The sequence below is a fragment of the Cryptotermes secundus genome, unplaced genomic scaffold (genome assembly GCF_002891405.2).
Source record: "Cryptotermes secundus unplaced genomic scaffold, Csec_1.0 scaffold696, whole genome shotgun sequence".
NCBI lineage: Eukaryota > Metazoa > Arthropoda > Insecta > Blattodea > Kalotermitidae > Cryptotermes > Cryptotermes secundus.
The window spans coordinates 948,473-971,306 of NW_019734322.1; the positions used below are offsets into that span (position 1 = coordinate 948,473).

The window sequence follows — 22,834 nt, forward strand, 5'->3', positions numbered from 1 at the left end:
GAATGGGAAGCAACGTCATGACTGGTGTCTAAAGTTTATGTTTATTTTCAGATTTTATTGCGATAACTAATCAACCAGCGTAGCTAGGAATGTAATATTTGCCCTGGAAGTAGATCGTAACACGCCTACAGATGTTGTATGAAACTTCTTGCTTGTGTGTGAAAAATTACAAACAAGCGGCCTATGCCAAAGTTTGAGAACTTCCAGATTATAGGAATCTATTCCATGCTGGGGATCCAGGATAACTCTGACGGTATATTGATGGGTTACTTGCTTGGCAACTGAGGAATCGGGGTTCGATTCTCGCCATGGGCAAATTTTTTTTTCACTTCTCCACTACGGCGGCCAGACCGACTGTGGGACCCGCTCAGCCTTTACTCGAGTGCGATATTTCCCCGGATGTGAAGCGACCGGGAAGAAGCTGACCAATTGTTCATCTAGTGTCGAGGTTAAGAAGAGAGGAGCTATAATTTCACTTCCCCTGATGTCTTCATGGTGTGGTGTCCCATTGTTGATGGGACGTTGGGGACTATAGTGCTCTGCCTGCTGCTGGTTTCCGCAGCTCCTTGTGACCAATATCAGCCAGCCTAATGCGCCTGTTTGTTATTACATGGCTGCTATTGCCGGTCACTACCACTGTTCTGATGAAGAGAATATGTGGAAATACACTCCAGGTGGAAGTGAAACACGTCAATGGATATGTAGATGGGGGTCTGTCAGTGGGACATATTTCTACGGCCTCTGTAGTTGAATTTATGCATTGAACTACACAACTATTATTATTATTATTATTATTATTATTATTGGAGAGGGTGGGTTTCCCCATGCACCGCGACCAGTGGTGTATTGTACGTAAAGTTGGCACTAACTTCACCGGCAAGCGGCGGTCGCTCGGTCGGTAGAGATCGCTTGCGGACTAAAACCACGGGGTTTGCTTTTTGTTTTTGTTTATGATTACTGAATTNAGGTAATGTTCTTATAATTTTGGCTCAGAGGCCTCCTTGAGGCATGAGGTTCTTTTACGTGCCGTAAAGCTACGCCACGGGACCCACGGCTGAAGTCCCTCCCAGAGGACTTGTTCCCTGAATTTTTCCGCCCTTAAAAATTCCACGACCTCCGCCGGGTTTGAACCCGCGTACCTTCAGTCATGAGGTGGGAACGTTACCCCAAGACTACGGAGGCCGCTTAACTACACAACTAAGTGATAAAGTTATTAATTTATAACTACTCTTTGACTGTACATGAATTTGAACGTTTGGATGAAAGACATCATAAATTTTTTCCTGAACTTGTTTTTCTACTTGGCTGTGAAACTTTTTATCACAGGCTATTGAAATACGTAGCACTCTTCGTCCTTTGAAGAAGAATTTCGCCTCTTACACATGGCATTAGTAATATAGGATGGTTAGTCCGTTTCCACCAATTCTTACACCCATTTTCATAACTGTCTGAAAAATACTGTTTATTTCATGTTATTCTCTGTAGCTTGGGATTTTGACTCACGAACACTGTCTCTGCAAGATGTGTTCTTTCCAGGCTGTGAAATTTTGCTGTTCATAATAGTGATAATATTACTTGATACAGTGCGTGCATTATGTGTATGTGTTGCAGTCATGAGGGTGCACAATGTGGTGGAGTTCTTCACATTTTTTATTGTGGCGGCATGTGCCCATCCACATTCACCACAGCAGCCGCTGAATGCCTCGAAACAGGAACCAGGTACAGTGGAATCATATTTAGTTGAGCATCAATTGAAAGTCGTATAGGTATATACATATTTGTCTCATTATTACATGTTGTGGACATCAAGTAATAAGAACGTTCATATGAATATTTACCCTGAGGGCCTTCCTTAAAAGCTGCAGCTGTTGTAATTTCAAATTCCATAGTCGTAAATTAAACCCCAAATTTAACGGGTTGTTTGTAACTAGAAAACAAACAAAAGAGCTATGAATAACCTCTCTAGTTTTACTTTATAGAAAGAGGTGCTCGGAATGGCTCCCATGTCCGCGGACACACAACTCAGCTTTGCGTGAAAAATAAATTGGCAAGAGTTCGAATTTTCCGGATGTATTATGTCTTTGAATTTCACATATTTGAATTCGATGACACATTTTCTCTGTAGTATCGACTGTACTGGCATAGACATTGATTTTCACATATCCCACAGAAAGAACCAGATGAGTGTTTGGGGCAGTCCAGCATATAGGATAAATTTCGGACAGCCGTTGACGCACCTCACGACTGTGTGTGGTGGAGCACCATCGTGATGATGCATGTGAAGACACGTATTGAAGGACACATAGTGCGGAAAGCAGAAAAGTAAGATAATCATGGCCACTAACCTATTGCGGTAAAATTCGTGAGCCTATGAGCCGTCAAATGGATTTCTACAATCACCACGTGACACAAAAAACGCTGTCGGAAGTTGTTTTTTATAACGTGGCACAGAAGCAGACAATTGTATCTTTTGAAGGAAGGCCTTTGGGATACATTAACTTCTTTCTTTTACTTATTTTGATGTCCAGAAACCATCTTGTAAAATATGGCTAGTAATAAACGAGGTAGTCTGTATGGTGGGTATATCACCTGTGCAGTGCTTGTGTACCAAATTATAAATTTCTATATTGTAATTTTCTGATGTAAATAGAAATGTGTACAGAATTTTGGTGGAGAAGCTTGTTTGAAAGTAGCCATGTGGGACTCTTAATATTGAACGCATGCTGGGGAAATAGGTTTTGAGGATATTATCAGGATTGAATGGACATAAGATTTTGTCTACTGGTGATGAAGGTGAGCTTTCATATTCTTTCAGCAGAGAATGTAATTGAGTGAGTGAGGACTGAGTGACTAAGTTGATAATTTGGATGGGTGCATGGCTAGTTGACTAGTTGATCAGGCACTCAGCTAGTTATTGGGAAGAGTCAATAAATAGGTCACAAATGGACATGAAACGTAGAACATGTGATATTCAAAAGAGGATAAATCATTTATTTCTCGACGTATCGTCCATGAACATTGATACACTTGTCCCATCACTTTACCGGTGCATTGAAACCCACAGCATAGAAATCTTTTGACTGTTGTCTCAACCACTTCCGCACCTGTTTCAACCACTTCATCATCAGTGGAACAGTTGCAACCAGAGTGTTCCTTTAGCGGACCAAACAGATGGAAGTCACCAGGGGCAAAGTCTGGGCTGTAAGGCAGATGTTCAAGAAGTTCCCCCAGTAGTTCTTGAATTACTTCCTGGGTTGCTCATGCTTTATGGGGGTCTGGCATTATACTGCCAGTTGGCCTTGATACTTTCAATTAATTGCATCCAGAAGCTTCAACAGAACTTCACCGTGTGATGCAGAATTCACATTTTCACCATGCTTCTGAAAATGGGCACCCATTATGCATTATGCTCTATGCTAAACCATGAGAATATCCTGATGCAGTTGCTACACTGTCTACCATTATCCTCCTGTCAGCTTGAATCAACTCTTCCACTTCCTGCACAGTTTCTTCTTTTGCTATCTCAACAGGGCAACCTGATCAGGCATCATCTGCTACTTTCTAATGTCCTTCAGAGAATTTCTTGACCAAGTTGTGAACCGCTTTATGGGAAAAACACTTCCCACCGTAAACAGAAAATATTTCTTTAGGTACTATAACCTTTAAATTGTGTTGTTTTGTTCACAAAGAGCACACAACAGAACTCTGCTCTTCGGTAGTTTACACCTAAAGTGTGGTCGCTATTTTGACTACTGAAACCAGCCTCTGAACATGCACATCGCGTCTGCTACATAATCTGTCATTAAGTTGGACTGTGCTATCTAGTGATACACATAAAACCTATTCCATCTATTATAGCTGTACTTCCATTTGTGTTCCATTTACTGACTCTCTCTCGTAGTTACGTAGTCAGTTGGACAGGTAGCTATGTAGGTATATGATGGGCTGGTTAGTTTAGTCAAATGGCTGGTTAGCTGGATGGGTAGTTATAACTGAGACTGTGTTTGCCTGTGTGTAACTTGGTTTTGTTAGTAAGGTAGAGAGAGCTGACAGAATAGGTGGTGTTGTGTCTTACCACTGAAACACTAATAGAAAATGACACCTATTCCACATTCTTGGATCATATTTGTTACTGCTACCACTGGATATTTTGATTAATGGAAACTGCCCACGTGCACATCATCTAGCGGTTCACTTCTGAAATATAACAGGTGGTCCATATTTTTACCTTCAGACTGAGCTAGAGCTAGCTTATACATGCTTTGGTTTCTGCATATTGAATTAATCAGTGGACAGAGTTCAAGGAACGTATTCTCATGCCTGTCCTTATTTCATAATTAACAATCATCCAACCAGCCATTCTTCTTATTCTGTCAGCAAAGTTCTGGGAATTGAAGTACTGAAATTAGTTAAAGTTGAATATCTACAGCTAAGTGCAGTTTTCACTAAGCCTGTTCTACCCTTCCATACCATGAATGAGAATCTTACTTTGAAATACTGACATGTCAGCTTTAATATTTATGATGCAGACAGGGCCAGTGATTTTGAAAAAATGGCAAAGAACAAGTTTGAAGTACCGTATTTACGCATGTATAGGCCGCACATTTTTTGCCAAAAATTCAAGAGGAAAACTGGGGTGCTGCTTATATTCGAAATATTCGAAATCACACTTCATTTAAAAAAAATTATATTCATAATTAGTAATACAGGGTGTAATACTCCTGAAATAATATTCCAAGAAAATTATTTTTTCTATAATTTCTGTCTAAAAATTGTGCTGCGGCCTATACACGCACGCGGCCTATACATGCGTAAATACGGTATTTTGTGTTACAATTTTTACTTTATTGCTTGTTGACTAAAATGTAACAGTGCTGTGTTGAATGTAATTTTTCAGATCGATGTGAAGTTGCACCATTGTTGGGTCCATGCAAGATAAATACATATAAATGGTACTATAACAGTAGCCTGGGCCAGTGTTTTACCTTTGTGTATGGAGGCTGTAACATGTCTGATGCTGACAATAAATTTAGCTCAGAGCAGGAGTGTCTGCATTACTGTGGAGGTGCAGGCTGTAAGTATGAGGCATCTACCTGTAGGGTCAAATGAGTGGGATATGTAGCATGCATAGGGGAAATGAGAAAGAATGCAAAAAATGATTGGTAAACCTCAACAGAAGAAACTGCTTGGAAAATATAATTGTAGGTATTTTTTTTATTGCTAGTGGGGTGGCTCTAAGTCCCTTGTACTGCGGCCACTTCTGGCCTATTGTACCAGCCCCAGATGATAGGTGAGGGTGATTGTGGAGCAATTGGTGGAATGAAGATTGGCAGGGGAAACCGAAGTACTCAGAGAAAACCTGCCCCAGCGCCACTTTGTCCACCACAAATCCCACTTGACCAGACCCAAGATCAAACCCAGGCCGCCACAGTGGGAAGCCAGCTGCTTGAGCTTTGGCATGGCCATTAATTGTACGTAAATATCCCTTTTGTTGTGCATAAAATAAAATGTCATATGCCTCGTGTAATATATTGTGACAGGATATTGAAAATCCATAAAACTTGGGAGTATTTGAGCTGCAGAAATATTGCAGAGTTATCTGTTCTCTAGGCTACAGAAATATAAATTTCCCCTGCTAACCACAGCATTTGAGGTACAGTGGAACCTCGCTTAACGAGCATAAGTTGTTCCAGAATCTTACTTGTAATGCTAAACACTCATTAAGCGAAACAATTTTTTCCGTATAAATTAATGTAAAATACGATATTGCCTTCCATGCCGAAAGAAATAGTAAAAACATTTTATGTATAACGTTTATTCAAAGAAAATTATATATACATTGTTAAGGAGCATGAATCATCTTTATCTTTTCTTCTATGTGGAATGAACCAACCTGGAATGCGAATTCGATTTGCAGGAAACAAAAAAAAAAATCGAAATAATTAGTTTATTATTTATGATACGTATCTAATTCTCTTTTACTAGAAAGCTGTCTAGAGACATTTGTTTTTGCCGACGCTTCAAAATTTGGTGAAAATGCGACACAGCATTATCATTAAATAAATTTGTAGCGTGCATAGCCACTGCCTTATTAGGGTGATGCTTCTCAATGTACGATGCAACAGTTTCCCATGCTTTCAGTATTTCTCTTATTGTGCCAGAAGATTGTTACTTTGCTGTTACCTCCTCCTCCTCCTCTTCCTCCTCCTCCTCCTCTGAGAAACTCTCGTCCACAACTTCTTGCTGTGAAACACAATGCAACTCCAAATCATGCAAATCATTGCTGTAGACCGATTGTATGTGTATGTGTATGCTAGATCAGCCACGCTCACACCTCGTTCTCGCTTTTCAATGATTTTACGTTTCATTTCTACAGTTATTTTTATTCTCCTATGGCTGTCTTTTTGCGGCCTTTTCTTCGGGGACATTTTTGCAAGGGTTATTAAACTTTGCACAAAAAGAATCACAAATAATATGTCTGAACACAAGTTTGGAAAAATGTGTGATCACAAGCGACACTAAGATGCTAGCGGAACGAGTGCTAAATACAGACTGATGTAGCAAGCGCACAATCCGGGACTTCCCTTCTCGTCACTCGTTATGCGAAATGTCGATTGTTAAGCGAGTCATTTTTTTTTTACAATTTGTTTTGCTCGTTATGCGAGATGCTCGGTAAGCGAGGTTGCACTGTAATGTTGAACACAGAGTTGCCTCGACATTGTGCAACTAGGTAATGTAAAGAAGCATGCCAGGTCAACCATTTTACCAGACAGACGGTCATTGTACACGGTGTTATGGGGTTGCTTCAGTGTACCATGGAAGTGTGATGGTGGGGTGTGGATGAACCAACCTAGGAGAGCCAAGCGCCTAATTGCAATGACTGTGAATGCCTGTAAACAGTGTAGATGAGAAGAATCAGTGGCAGATAAATCAGTTTTGTAGACACTATCATGTGACAATGGTGACAGACGTGGCATTTCCAGAGTGGAAATGGACCCCACGTGGCTAGTGCTTATGGATAGGCTGAAATGGCTGAAAGAGTGGCCAAGCAGGAACAAAGGAATAAATGCTTGGCAACCAGGGACAGACATGGGCAAAAATGAAGGACAGATCAAGAAGAGACTAGAGTCGCTATGGGTCCTGGCCAAGAAATGATGGAGGCCGTGATAAGCGCCATGTGGTCCACTCAGACAGAATTTAAAGAAACCATTAGCAAACGAGTAGAAGGTATGCATGAGGTACTCGACACTGAGTTCCAATGATCGCAGTTTGATACACAAGTGATGAAGATGCCAATAGACACCACACTGGCGGAAGTCCTAGAAAAATGGAAAATCCGGATCATACTGAGATATCAGTTGATAAAGAGGAGTTTCAGAATCCCACACATCACTGACCACAATTAATAAGAACTTCATTCCACCAGTTGCTCCACAATCACCCTCACCTATCATCTGGGGCTGGTACAATAGGCCAGAAGTGGCCACAGTACAAGGGACTTAGTCCCACTCCACTAGCAATAAAAAAAAATATCACAGCTTTTCACTGTTTGTGTGCATTATTAATGTACGAATTTTGTGACATAGAACTTCTGTAACCTTATTTGTTGATTGCATTTTCAGATACATTACCACCTTACTTGCAGCCAAGGGAGTATGAGGAGTCAACAGGTAAACCTGAAAGTGTCACAGAGAAGCACAAAGACCACAAGACAACGTTGCAGCCTCAGATTACATATGTTCCTACAGTCCCAACACCTCCACCTGTACCTCTAGACAAGAGGGGCGAAGAGCTAACATTTGAGGAGACAGGGCATCACAAAGTGTTCATGTTTGCCAAGAGTAATACATTTATTCAACTGGATGGAAATCGGATACCAACATTCCAACTCAGGTAGTGGCATTCACACAATTAATTTATTTTGGGTGGGAACTGCAACACAAAGTGCAGTCCTTACTGATTGCTGAGACCCAAATATTATTTCATAAAGGTCTTTCTTTAACATTTGCTTTTTGTTACCACTGCATGGCTGTGATTTGATCACAGGTATGAGTGGAATCCAGATTATTTGGAGCTGTGTATTGGTTTTCTAGTAGAAGTTAGTTGAGTAATGAAAAATAAATACAGAATAGGCATATTTACAAAAAGATTGAATCACCTAAAGCTCGTTATTTTGCAACGAGGCAAAGTTTCAGATGTACAAGAGTTGGATAAAAAGTAGTGGTAACACTGCTCTAACATGAAAAATGTGCATCAGGTGGCACTAACGCCATCTGTAGCTGATAGCAGAAGTTCAGTTGAAGTAGTGCAGTGAGTGGCTCTGGTTGTGTTTCATTGAGTTGCACTGTGCATCATCTTGAAGTGCAGGAGCCCAGTTCAAGTACCCTAACAACAAAAAACTGTTATCAGTGACTGTGAGAAGGACGTGGTAATACTGCTTTACCATATCACACAGTGGCACGATGGGTGAAATTGTTCCGTGAAGGGAGGGATGCCATTCAGGACAGCTGTCGTTCAGGATGACCCCATGTTGACAACCACACAATTCAGCTTCTTGCTTCTTTGCTGGATGTCGATTGTTGATGGGCTGCACGTGAGTTAGCTACTGAGGTAGGCGTATGTCACAAAACCATGCTCCACATTCTGAACAATATTCTTGGATACCGCAAAATTGCAGCGTGTTGGGTATCCCATACAGTGTTCGAGGTGCAGCAACGGCCATGTTACGCAATTGCACAGGACTTGTTGGACCAGTATCAGAGGGAAGGTGACGACTTCCTTGGAAGGACTGTCACTCTGGACGAAACTTGGGCCCACTCTTACGAACTGCACTTGAAGCGGCAATCAAATGAATGGACGCATCCTGGCTCTCCTCATCCAAAGAAAGTTCCCCCTACACAGAGTAATGTGAAGGCGCTGCTTACTGTGGCATATGACATTGATGGTGATACTGCACCACACTGTACTTCAACGACAGACAGTAAACACTGCCTACTACTGCAATTTCCTGCATAATCATATTCGTCCAGCACTCAGGAGAAAGTGACGACACTTGTTGGTAACAAACCCCATCATCCTTCATGACAGTGCAAGGGCTCATACTGCTGACGCTGTGAAGGATCTCCTTTGCCGCTGGCGGTGGGAGATGCTGCAACATCCGCCATATTCACCCTATATGAGTCTGTAAGATTATGATCTCTTTGTCAAAATGAAAGAACCACTGCGAGGGACACATTACAACACAGGAGAGGAGATTATTCGTGCTGTAGGGCGGTCACTGCTGGACATCAACAGAAGTGGATGCACTGATGGTGTACGATGCCTTCCACAAATTTGGCAGAAGCTGGTACACATGGGGGGGGGGTGATTATATTGAAGGAATGTAAGTGTGTTTATCTCAGGTAATAAAGTCATTTCAGAACTATAGAGGTGTTGCCACTACTTTTTATCCAACCTTTGTATTATGCAGATCAACAGCAACTAAGTTTGTATTTCCTAAGATAATGTCCATCCAAATCACATTTTCCAGAATTGAGACGTGTTGTTATAATCAGTAAGTATTTTTATGTATTAATTCGCAGTTTATTGAATAACGAAGAAAATGATCAGTATGATGATTAACATAAGGAATTCAGAGCAGAATTATTAAAGCCTACTTTTCTGTTACATAGGTTTTTGGCCCTCCAGGTCTGTTACTGTCATTATTGTTATATTATTTTATGTCTATTGAATAACTAAGTATACAATCTGTCTACCTTTAGTACACCTGATATATAAATGTATTGCATTTCTGCCATGTTTATATTTGTTCAGTCACAAACAGTATTTCATACATTATATGTAGGCATATCATGATTTATCTCCACAGCAGATTTCACATTCCTACTTTCAGTCATTGCTAACTATCTGCATCAAAACTGAGAATATGTCTCATGGCTGCTATGCTGTTATTTTACTTTCTACAAGGTAACTTTAATAAAAGTTGCATATTTTCCTGACAAATATTGCCATTTATAATATCAGGGTCCCAAGTTCAGTGGCACTCATATCCCCCCCACCTCATAAGAGTGTCTGCCATTTTGTTATTATTGTTTGTAGGAAATGAATAAGTATGATGTAGCCTGTAATGGCATAACATTTATACCAAATTTTATGGAAATCTGTCAACTGGTTCAAAAATTCAAATAGGAAGGAATGCAGCCAGACACAGTGCAAGTCTGTGTGTGTACAGACATACAGATGCATGTCCACAGATGCACATAGTCACATGTGCGTGCACATGTGTGGCCCCCTCCACATATGCACATATGTGCACACATTCTGGTGATTTCATAAACTTTATTTATTTCCTTAAGGAAGGATAGTATGCTAATGATTGTTAATAATGGATATTCAGCGTATCAAAAATAACCATTTGGCAGTGGCTTAAATTATTTTTCAATACTCTGCAGCCTCTCTGGAATTTAAATTCTAGATATGCTAAGGTAAGGTAAATTTAAATTGTCTTTGTGGTTATACACTACACCATGCAGGCATATAGGGGATATGAAGATATAGCTCCATTCATTTTTTACCTTGCCACTAGACAGATAAGAATGGTGAGCTTCAATTCTAACCTCCTTGGTTCTGGGGAAAGAGCCCCCCTGGACCCATTGAACAGGAGACTGGGTGGTTGTTGAGCTAGTCTTGACATTATTTTGACACATAAAAAAGTATTTGCCCCTGCCAAGAATTGAATTACTTATGGTGGTAACATCAAAATATTGTAGCGTGTAGACCCATTACTAGGTAGCAACCGTGAAACAAACAGGTTCCCATGAGGAGTTTATGCACAACAATAGAGGAACTGTTGGAAACTTGTGTTTTTTATGTGGTCCATGCCAAGGGGTTAGTCAGTTGTAAGTCAGGCTGTGAACAGAAGAGTAGGAGGTTGGTGTGAGATGGCCGCGAGCCTGGGAATTAGTCGATTGGGAACAACAGTTCAGACTGATATATTGGGTTTCTGGACTTTATCCATCGTCCTGGTTTTTAAGATAACAAATAAAAACACGACGTTTCGGAAACTGGATCTGTTTCCGTCCTCAGGTGAAGGAAAAGGGAAACACCTATTCTGTTGGGTCCATTAGAAAGAGCTAGCCTCAATCACTGGACCAGTGATTCCTTCACCTGAGGATGGAAACAGATCCAGTTTCTGAAACGTGTTTTTATTTGTTATCTTAAAAACCAGGATGATGGATAAAGTCCAGAAACCCAATATATCAGTGTGTTATACACCATCGTCAGAATCCTATAGTAACAACAACAGTTCAGTTTTGAGATATTTGCTGGACAGTAACAACATGAGCACAGAACCTGAAGAATCTCCATTGTCAAGATCCATTACCAGAAAGTAACTAGTGAAAGGAAACTGAGAAGGCCTAGCGTGTGCTGTAGTGATTTGTAAAGTGGGAGATTAGTGATAATGTTACAGTTACTTGTAGTTATGAACTGTAAGTGGCCAATAAATCCAGTCTCCAATCCAAACCTGGCTATAGTCACTCTATACATGTGACAATATTATGCTTTTGTTCTTCTCTCTTCATTCTTCTCATTATTTGTTTGCTGCTCTTTATTCTTTTCTTTGTTCTTTGACTATATATTTCCCTTTCTTCATATGCTTGTTCTCGTTTCTCTTCTGTGTGTTATTGTTCTCCAGCTCCTTTATGTCTGTTTAGCCTGTAGACAGTTTACTGCCAAAGGTAACCCTTACTGTTTTGTACAAAAATAATTGATGCTCTTCAATATGAATCTGAACCCAAGTGGATACAAGTTGTATTACCCTTGCTGTTGTTCTGGAAAGGAATTATGGTAGTACGATGTTATATTGCTTCAGGTTGTGCCGTGAAATATCATTCCAGTTTCGCACCAAGCTACCCCATGGGTTGCTTGTTTACCACAGTGTGAAAGGTCGACCAGAGGGCTTAGATCCATATGCCCTTTATGTGATTGTGGAGAAAGGACAGCTGAAAGTTGTTCATGTGTTTGGGAAACACTCAACTTCTATCACAGTAGGTGCAGGTGAGCTTGACAAGCATGAGGTCTCCTGTATGTTCCATAATTACAGATGCTGATTCATTTACATTCATGTGGCCTCTATGCAGCTAGCCAGTCGTCAGTAATGTGATCATGACAAATTCGATGAGTTGATTGTAAACCACTCCCACCTCTAAAATATGTTTCTTCACCCTTGCCAGGCAGTCAAAAACCAGAGAGATCGAAACGTTGTAATCAGAGGAACTGGAAAATAGAGAGGAAGAATGTATTCCATACTATTTTGCATGCCTTACAAGCGTTTGTATTCATTTTCTGTGGATACAGAGTTATTGTTGCAGACCTTGCTTAGAGGCAGAAGTTATGTTACTTATATGTAACTAAATATCCTCCAATTGAAAGGGATTTCAGATAAAAGAGGCAGTCCCAAATGAGCTGTGTGTTTTATTACGTATTATATTTTGTATGAGCCATTTTTAAGGACATATGTGAACTTACAACAATATGATACAAGATAAGATACCGCAATATGTGAATATAGTTCTGTACTTCACGTAAAGTGGGGGTTACATGATACCAACACAAACCAGAATTAAATTTTGTCACACAACTTTTAGTATAGATCCCTAGTATGAAAATTGGGTTGCACCATAGCTCAAGCGGTTAGCCGCTGGCTTCCCACTGTGGCGGCATGGGTTCAATCCTGGGTCTGGTCAAGTGGGATTTGTAGTGGACAAAGTGGCGCTGGGGTAGGTTTTCTCCGAGTACTTCAGTTTCCCCTTCCAATCTTCATTCCACCAATTACTCCACAATCGCCCTCACCTACCATCTGGGGCTGGTACAATAGGCCAGAAGTGGCCGCAGTACAAGGGACTTAGTCCCACCCCACTAGCAATAAAAAAAATAATATGAAAATTTATCAATTCTATTTGGTGGTTTTGGAGATCAATCATTGAAAGAGACAGACTCAATCTGCTCTATTTTCATTCACTTCATACATTTACTGCAAAGAATGAATAAAAAGGTTACGAAGCTGCACTTGTGAAATGAGTCTGCACAACTTACTATAAAAGACAGTAACAGATTAACAAAGAAACAAACATTTGACAGTGTTATGATTGCTTGATACTACTTGTTTAATTGCTTGATACTACTTGTTTAATTGACACAGGTCTGAATCGTGACAAGTGGCACAATGTGACTGTTACCATTGATGTGCACAGGGCACGACTTATAGCGAAGGTGGATTCTAAGCAAGCTGAGACACACATCCTAGGTCTGCATACATCTACTAACTATGGCGTCTCAACTGATCTCCCATCAATCGTTCTGATTGGGGGTAAGACTTACTCATGCTACTATAAATATATAACTGAATGGCTAGAGCTTTGAATTCCCCTTGAAAAGATGTGGTAACACGAGAAAGAGCTTTCTTCTGACTGACTATCCTGACTTAAGATTTTCCACGGTTTTCCTAGTCCCTCTAGGCAAACAGTGGAATAGTTGATGGCACACCAGTTCCTCATGGTGATGGAATATTTCATTACCAGATATAACCATTAGCACATTTAGAAAATTAACACCCATTTTCCAGTATGCATAATGTATTTTCAATATACCAGTAACAAGCCAAGGGAGATATTTGTAGTTTGTGCCCAGCATCCCTCAACCCATCTGAGAATCAGTCATTGTCTTTATATTGTATTGTCTGTATACTGTACTCAACATACAGTGGAACCTCGCTTAACGAGCATAATTCGTTCCAGAATCTTACTCGTAATGCGAAACACTCGTTAAGCGAAACAATTTTTTCCATATAAATTAATGTAAAATACTATAATGCATTCCATGCCGAAAAAATACTAAAAAAATTTTATGTATAACGTTTATTCAAAGAAAATTATATATACATTGTTAAGGAGCGTGAATCATCTTCATCTTTTCTTCTATGTGGAATGAACCAAGTTGGAATGTGAATTTGATTTGCAGAAAAAAAAAATTAGTTTATTATTTATGATACATATCTAATTCTTTTTTACTAGAAAGCTGTCTAGAGACATTTGTTTTTGCCGACGCTTCAAAATTTGGTGAAAATGCGACACAGCATTATCATTAAATAAATTTGTAGCATGCATAGCCACTGCCTTATTAGGGTGATGCTTCTCAATGTACGATGCAACAGTTTCCCATGCTTTCAGCATTTCTCTTATTGCGCCAGAAGATTGTTGCAAATATTTTTTCACAGAAGAACCAACCACTTCATTGATCCAATCAGTAAAAAGGTCACGTGTCACCCAAGCCTTGTTGTTGGACCTCCACATCACATTTAGCCTGCTCTTCTGGACTTTACACTTCTTGAAGGCTCGTGGAGTTTCGGAATGGTAAACAAGCAGCGGTTTAATTTTCAAATCGCCGCTTGCATTGGCACAAAATAGCAGCATGAGACGGTCTTTCATTGGCTTATGGCCGGGCAGTGCATTATCCTCTGCTGGTATATAGGTTCGCTTCGGCATCTTTTTCCAGAAGAGACCCGTCACAATTAAAAACCTGTTGCGGCAGATAACCCTCAGAATCTATGAGCTTCTTGAAGTCCCCGATGAAGTTCTCTGCTGCCTTTGTGTCAGAGCTTGCTGCTTCACCATGCCTTACAATGCTGTGGATGCCGGTTCTTCTCTTAAACTTCTCGAACCACCCACGTCTTCCCTTAAATGCTTCTTCGGCCGTTGATGATCCTGGCGTCTTCTTAACGAGGTTGGCGAGAATCACTTTTGCCTTCTTACAATTGATGTTCTCGTTAATAGTGTCGCCTTGCAATTGCTTTTCGTTTATCCATATGAGGAGCAACCTTTCAACATTGTCGAGAATACGTAACCATTGCGTAGATATTCTTGTCACTCCCTTTGAAGCATCTATCTCCTCAATCTTGTCCATGTTCTTGAGGATAGTGCAAATCGTTGATGTAGACTGATTGTATGTGCGTGCTAGATCAGCCCGCTCAACCTCGTTCTCACTTTTCAATGATTTTACGTTTCATTTCTATGGGTTTTTAATTCTCTTATGGCTGTCTTTTTGTGGCCTTTTCTTCGGGGACATTTTTGCAAGGGTTATTAACCTTTGCACAAAAAAATTCACAAATAATATGTCTGACCACAATTTTGGAAAAATGTGTGATCACAAGCGACACTAAGATGCTAGCGGAACGACTGCTAAACACAGACTGATGTAGCACGCGCACAATCCGGGACTTCCCCTCTCATCACTCATTATGCGAAACGTTGCTCCTTAAGCGAGTCATTTTTTTACTATTTGTTTTGCTCGTTATGTGAATTACTCATTATGAGAGGTGCTCGTTAAGCAAGGTTTCACTGTATTATTAATTTTTTGTGAACTTGATTTCAAATCACCTTGCCTTGCATCATGTAACTGCTCTTCAGTATCAGCATAATAAATAAGTACATACTGTAGTATATTTACTACACATCTACCTACATTTACTATTGTTTATATATGTGTTTATTATTTTGGGTTACTATTCCCCTTTAATACCTACAAATTAAGGGGGTATTCATTTTCGTTTTACTAACCTTTTGTTGGCAACTTTTAAATTAATGCATTCTTTTGTAAAGTTAGAATGTAGCACATAGTTCCATAGACTGTTACTAACGGCTTGAATCCATTTGCACCCTCATATAATAACGTTTTCATCGTTAAAATATGGAATTTATGTATACGGGGGATGTGGAATGAGTCAGTAGTTTTGATTATGAAATTTTCAAACAAATGAAATAAGGAGTGAGTAATGCAGCCAGCAATACTTTTCACAGGACTCAGTCCAGAAGAGAAACTACATGGAGTGAAGTATATCATAGAGTCATTTGTGGGATGCATCAAACAGATGGTGCTGAAAGCAGGAAAGGCAGCCTCTGATCTGCTTCACATCAACCCCCTAATTGCAACAAAACATGAGAATGTTGTGGAGGGATGCATTGACAAGTAAGTGTAACTTCAGATGCTACTGTGCCAGTAGTATCATGTGATTAACAGTTCTGTTATCATTAATTATTTTCTTTAGTCAGTTCATTGAATATATTGTATTACAATTCTTGATTTGTATCCTGAGAATTTGTCTCTTAGAATTGGAAATTTATGAACAACAAACCATTTTTTTTTTCATAGTTCAAATTAAATATGGGCATGCATCTAGGCCTCTCAGTCTAAGGTAAGAACACAGATTGAAGGACGATGAAGAAAATTACATAATGAGGAGCTTTATAAGTTAATCACTGCTGGTAAAGATACAGGGTATTAAGATTTGGACTAGATTCAACACAGTTGGGATAGTGACCAGTTGTGGAGTTTTGTGAAGACTATTTTTATTCAGCACAAGTCCTTACTTCCAGATCATAAATATTGCACAGTTCATACCCTGCATTTATAATCCATGTCACGGCTCAGAATTTGATGTTACCTTACTTCCAGATCATAAATATTGCACAGTTCATACCCTGCATTTATAATCCATGTCACGGCTCAGAATTTGATGTTACATGTTGTCATGTGTATGAAGTTACTATAGACAAGTTTGGATTGGTGACTGGTTTATTGACCCCTTACAGATCGTGACTACAAGTAATTATAATGCTATCACTTATCTCCACACTTTACAGATCACTGCAGCACATACTAAGCCTTCTCATTCTGATTTCATTAGCTGTTTCCTGGTAATGGATCTTAACCATGGAGATCCTTCAGATTCTGTGCTCACATTGTTACTGTCCGGTGAATGTCCCACAGCTCTCATTGATTCAGCTGACTAACTCTGAGGCTGGCAGCCATGTTGCACCAACCTCCTGGTTTTCACAGATTGACTAACAGCTAACAAGGTCTTTGTTATGCAAAAGAAAATAATAAGAATACTGATTGCAGTTGGCCGAACTCATACATGTAGAGACTCATTTAAAAAGCTTGGCATACTACCAATCCCATGTGTATATTTGCTCCCATTGATGACATTTGTTGTTAATAATTTGGATAAGTTTCAGACCAATAACTCTGTATATATGGTTGGTACAAGAAGGAATGACCACCTTCATATATCTACAACACATTTATCATCCTATCAGAGAGGGGTGTATTATTCAGGCGTCGAGCTATTTAACACCCTGTGGTCAAATATCTCAGTTTTAAAAAATGATAGAAATCAGTTTAGGTTTGTTTAATGAAATTATTTGGAAAGTAACTCATTTTACTCTATTGATGAATTTGTCGAGCATGTAAGGGGCTCAAAAGTTAAGAGTTAATAAATGGTCTGTGTGCTTGTATTATACGTTGTTGAGACTTGCTTGTAAGTGTGACAGTAAGTATGATGTCTGTGTTTGTTATGAATTTTAATATGTTATAATGATACTGTATTGATGATATGGCTGGCCAGTGCATGTGGAATGGCAAGGTGTGTTCTATTTCCGGCAAATATTTTTTCTCAGGCAAATTCGAGATAGTGAAATTTAGCGCAAAATTGTATGAACAGAAAAGAATGAATCTTCAATTGCAGTATATTACATTCAACCCTTCTTTAGCTTTCCTGCTTCTATGCCAAATTTATATTTGAGATAACTTTAATCTCTATGGTCTATTGCCTAGATCTTACAAAAACACTTTCTGTTTAATTGAAGTTATATTTTACACAGGTTTTACTGTAAAATTTTCTGGAATGTGAGGGTAAAGGTGTAGATTAAAGTACAGATTTCCTAACATACCATGTGATGCATAGAATGCCAGATGTGAAATGGATTAATAATAACTAACATAACCAAAATTAACTTTAGTTAATTTAACATTATGAGTGATATGCACCATAGTCAGAATTTCAACCAACTGGATTATTAATACAAACATTCAGTTCATTCAGTAATATAATTTTGTTACAGATGTGATACAAAGGAGAACCTTTGCTTTGTTGGTAGCCATTGTGTGAATCATTACTACAGCTTAACATGTGACTGTTTTGGACGCAAGTATGAAGGAGAGCAGTGTGACATTTACAGTGAGTTACATGTTATGTCTTAATATGATGAAAATTTATTGCTATGACATGAATATGTGAATGAAGTACAGAATTGTAGTTCTTGCTGTCTTTATGCCATCTTCTAACTTCATAAGTTATAAGACTTTTTAATGCATGCTTCAAAATTTTGTTCTTTATGTAATGAAAAGTGTTTTGAATTGTCTTGGTAGCACAGGTGCTGTGATGCTCTGTGTTTGCAGTTACTGGCTGAGATGACTGTTTCACAGGAACAGATATTAATCTTCCACAAGACTGTACTTAGTAACAGTGTTACTTTTTTATATATTCTGAGGCTGTAACAGAAGTGAATGACATGGACAAAACTAACACTGCAGACTCTGAGTATCTCATGGCCTTCTGGAATTGAATTGATCAATGAAAAGCCTCCAGATATTTTTGTCATCCCACATTTTCTTATCTTCCACCTTTGTTCATACTATTCTACTACTTTTAATACTATCAGTCGCTTGTGTAAACTGTCCGGATCATTGTTACGCTTTGGTGCTTTTGCACTTTATTTGTAATACCAAAACTTTTCTAGGTAATCTATTTATATATGCTCTTTAAGCACATCCATACTGCTATACTCCTTCATATCCAGCACCATTTAGCATTCTTAAACTCCTAATTTCCTCTCTTTATACCACTCTATCCCTTTTCTCTATGATTCTTATTAAAATTTTCAGTTCCATTGCTTTTGTTTTGTCATTATCTTTCTTTTGCCTGTTTTTCAGCTTCAAACATTTATGTTGATTTAAAGCACAACTGTCTGGTTGTTTATAGTTTATCATTTCATGAATCTGCATTCCAAATTTTCCTCTTCACAATGTAACACAATTTTGAACTTAGCTGGATTGTTTTATGCATATACCTTTCAGTTTTCAACTGTTAATTTCTCCTAAAATGTATGCATATGTCCGTTTACTTTTTGTAGTGTTATGTCAGCAGATCAGTTATATCTGTAAAACGGAATCTGAAGCTTATTGTAAAAGTTCACAGTAAAGCAGCAGCACAGCTTCAACCTATAATGAACAGTTCTTAGAAGATATACAGTACTTCCTGTGGTATGTTTCAGCTGGCACAGTTTTGACTCTTCGTGGCTCCTCCTACATCTCGTACCGTGTGTATGATTGGAAGGATCGTGTACATTCCAGTATAAACCGCATCAGCTTCTTCTTTAAGGTGAGCGCATGAGGAGCATCATGGCATCGACTACTAGGTCATGTGTCTTCCTTTTTTTTTTTTTAAGGAACTCCACATCACAGAGTCTTTCATGAGCAGTTCATAATTAGGAAAGTACAGACTTAGTACATATGTACCATGAAACTGTTGAAAGTAATGATTGTGGCACACTTGCACATATGTAAAGCAGTTTAGTATTGGTGGTTCTGTCTTATTCTCAGCAGAATCTGATTCAGACTGTACAGTGCTTTGCATTCTTAATGAGCTGTCCCACAATTTTTTCTTAATTGATTAGTACCCACTACTGAACCTTTTCCTGAAATAGTTTAATCCAGTCTGCGTCTTCACACACTATTTCTTTTAGATCATTTTGATATTGGCCTTCCATTTGTGCATGAGGATGCATTTCTTATTTCCTCCATGCATGCTATATTCTGCACTCATGTAATCCTCCTTTATTCGCTCACCCTAATAATAATAGTTCAAGATTAAAAATTATTGAATTCCTTATATAAGTTTTCAAGTTCCCTTTTTCTTCTCAGGTTCCATTATTCTTCACAGCACTTTCTTCTGATGCATCCTCAATATATGGCAGACCAAATTTAATGATTATGTAAAATAATGGGTATAATTAAAGTTTTATTTTCTTTTAATCTTCAGGTTTCTGCTAGGTAGGACATAGGGAAGTAAAAGGTTCTCAACTGAATAGAAGACGTCATTGATCAGCATATTGTCACATGTTAGTGACTAGACATGGGGTCTGGATTGACAGTTGGATGTACTGAACACTTGTAACTTGCTGACTACAAATAATATAACACTATTGCTAGTCAAGACGCAGAGTTACGATTTTTGCTTCTTTCTGTGGTGCTGAAAAGTGACCAAGCTGAAGGCAGTGATTGAATAAATGTGTTAAATGGACAAGAGGTCTCCTTGGAAGATAATGGAGTTATTCATTTGGAATGCCATGAAAATCATAGGCCATCCTAATTTCAAGGATTGTATTTCTTGTAAGACGTCACAGGGTCAGAAATTAGCGGGTATCTGCATCAATGGTAGGCAGCAGGGCTTTGACTAGATCATCCACATGTCTGTCTGTGGTCACAGTCAGACAAGTAATGCGCCCTGAGCTGGTTTTCTAAGCAGTCTGTGATTATGTTGGTTTTATTGATTGGATACAAATGGGGCCTAAGGGACCATGAATTGCAGTGCCTTTGATACACCAATTTTTGTGACTGATTTTGCAGTAGGCCATATTGCTTGAAGTGTGACTTTGCAGCTTGCCAAATTTGTTTCTCATGTTTCAAGTGTTCTTTTGTTCGTTTCTGGACCATTCTCCTGATATTTCGAGTCACCAAGTTTACTGCCGTTTTGCATGATGGCTCCATGATTTCTTGACGTAGTTTTCTGAGCTTTCTTTTAAGCTTCAACAAACGATCTAGGCCAGGTATTTTGTATTTCCGGTCTAAAATTCTAGTGTATTCTAGCCTGCATGACGAAGCTGTAGAGGCTACAAAGTCATGCTGCTTTAACAGATTTATTGGAAGAGTGAAGTTGGACATTTTGAGGTATGAGTTCAGAGGTGAGGCTTTGAAACAAGTCCCAGTCTGTCAGATTTTCAACTGGATCTAAAGCTTTCCTCACCCTAACAGGGTTCAGTTGTTCAATTTATTTATGTTCCGTAAATCCAGATACAGGTAAACACCATAGGATATGGAACAGTCAAATACAATATAAATACAACATCTGTACCATAATAGTCTAGTTGAAAAATTAATAAAATTACAAATTACATAAATATAAGTTAATTGTACTTATGCATCACAATTTGAGCCTGTTAACAGAAACAGTGTTGATGAGTACATCGCTGATAAGTAATAAGATTCTAATTTACTTAGATACAAGTTAATTATACTTGTGCATCACAGTTTGAGCTTGTTATCAAAAACAATGTGAATGAGTACATCGTTAATGATTATAAAATTTGTAAGTAAAAGTAAGATCCTCATGTCTCTAGGAGACCTCTGAGCAAAATTAGGCAGTTTCCCGCCCAAGTAATTTCCAATTCCTCCAGTAGATGGGGAAGTAACAGGGACCACTACCGGAGAGGGCCGACCTCACATCCCCTCTACCGTCAGGTGCGTAATGCATAGAGTATTGTGGAGCTAAAATTTCGAAGTTAGAACTAACAAATAATTCCATGAGCTTCAAGCCTGAGGGGGTCTCAGAGTCAGAGTTTCTTTATGACGGGCGGTTTACTGTCAATCAGTTCATCTTGGCACAAGCCCCTTTCACGACTAGACATTTCTCTTCAACTGAACCCTTGCAGCCATAGTCCTTATGTAACATCCTCTCTGATGAGAGGATAGGTCTGTTGTTTACAATTGCTGTTGGCCCTCGACAGCACAATCATTCTCAAGTCTGAGCCCCATGGGACTTGTGACCATATTTTAATGTCTCAGAAAATTCCCCCCGACTGGAGGGCCAGGTCCTGGTATTTATATCCCCAAGGAACAGGGTGACCTAGTTAAACCCCCAGGGACAGGGTTCCCTTTTCATCGCCTCCTGCGACTCACAGGGATATGATGGAGGTATTTGAACCTCCCTCTATGTGGGTTTGCTGCTTCAAACTGTCCTCTGAGGGTGTGAGGGAGTCATCCTTATACTATAACCTTGACACGGACCACACAGGAAGCACCATTTCCAACAGTTCCTCTACTGTTGTGTTGACTCTCCAGTACCACTACATGCTTATTGCCTTGGAAATGTGTTTAGCTTATCCTTGGCAAGCAGCAGGCACTGTTCAATTTATCGTGTCACAATTTGGCTATGGCTGATTGTATCATTCATGAAGCTGAGCCCTTCTTAAGAAGCTGCCAATTATGCAGCTACTCAAGAAATTCCGAGCATTTTATGGAATCCGAAGGTTCATTACTGTGTTCACAAGAGCCCTCCACTGGTCCCTATCATGTGCCAGATCAATCCAATCCATACTATCCCATCCACTCTCTCTAAGATCCATTTTAATATTGTCCATCCACCTACGCCTTGGTCTTCCCAGTGGTCTCTTTCCTTCTGGCTCTCCCACCATTATCCTATACGCATTCCTCGTCTCCCCCATTCGTGCTACGTACCCTGCCCATCTCATCCTCCTTGACTTGATCATTCTAATTATACTTGGAGAAGAGTACAAGTTATGAAGCTCTCCATTATGCAATTTTCTCCAATCTCCTATCATTTCATCTCTCTTCGGTCCAAATATTCTCCTCTACATCCTGTTCTCAAACACCCTCAGTCTATATTTCTCCCTTAATGTCAGGGACCAAGTTTCACACCCAAACAGAACCACAGGCATAAGTATAATTTTGTTTATTCTAATTTTTATGCTTTTGGACAGCAGACAAAAAGACAAACAGTAATGGACTGAATGATAACAAGCATTACCCAAGTTCAGTCTCCTCTTAATTTCTTCCTGAATCAGATTTTGATTTGTTATAGTGGTTCCCAAATATCTGAACTGTACCACATTTTCAAAACATCTGTTACCTGTCTTTATGT

General features: G+C 39.2%; 1 protein-coding gene across 13 annotated transcripts in view; it reads left to right on the forward strand.

Moving 5' to 3' along the window:
* Window positions 1-22,834, forward strand: part of LOC111868649 (EGF and laminin G domain-containing protein) — a 143,374-nt gene that overhangs the window by 55,066 nt on the left and 65,474 nt on the right. For all 13 annotated transcript variants that reach the window (XM_023859504.2, XM_023859498.2, XM_023859500.2 and 10 more), the window contains exons 3-10: window positions 1,612-1,719; window positions 4,898-5,074; window positions 7,623-7,893; window positions 11,873-12,057; window positions 13,202-13,369; window positions 15,855-16,023; window positions 17,958-18,073; window positions 19,170-19,276. In XM_023859504.2, the coding sequence (XP_023715272.1) occupies window positions 1,614-1,719; window positions 4,898-5,074; window positions 7,623-7,893; window positions 11,873-12,057; window positions 13,202-13,369; window positions 15,855-16,023; window positions 17,958-18,073; window positions 19,170-19,276 (1,299 nt within the window). In that variant the 5' untranslated portion in view covers window positions 1,612-1,613. The remainder of the gene's footprint in view (window positions 1-1,611; window positions 1,720-4,897; window positions 5,075-7,622; window positions 7,894-11,872; window positions 12,058-13,201; window positions 13,370-15,854; window positions 16,024-17,957; window positions 18,074-19,169; window positions 19,277-22,834) is intronic.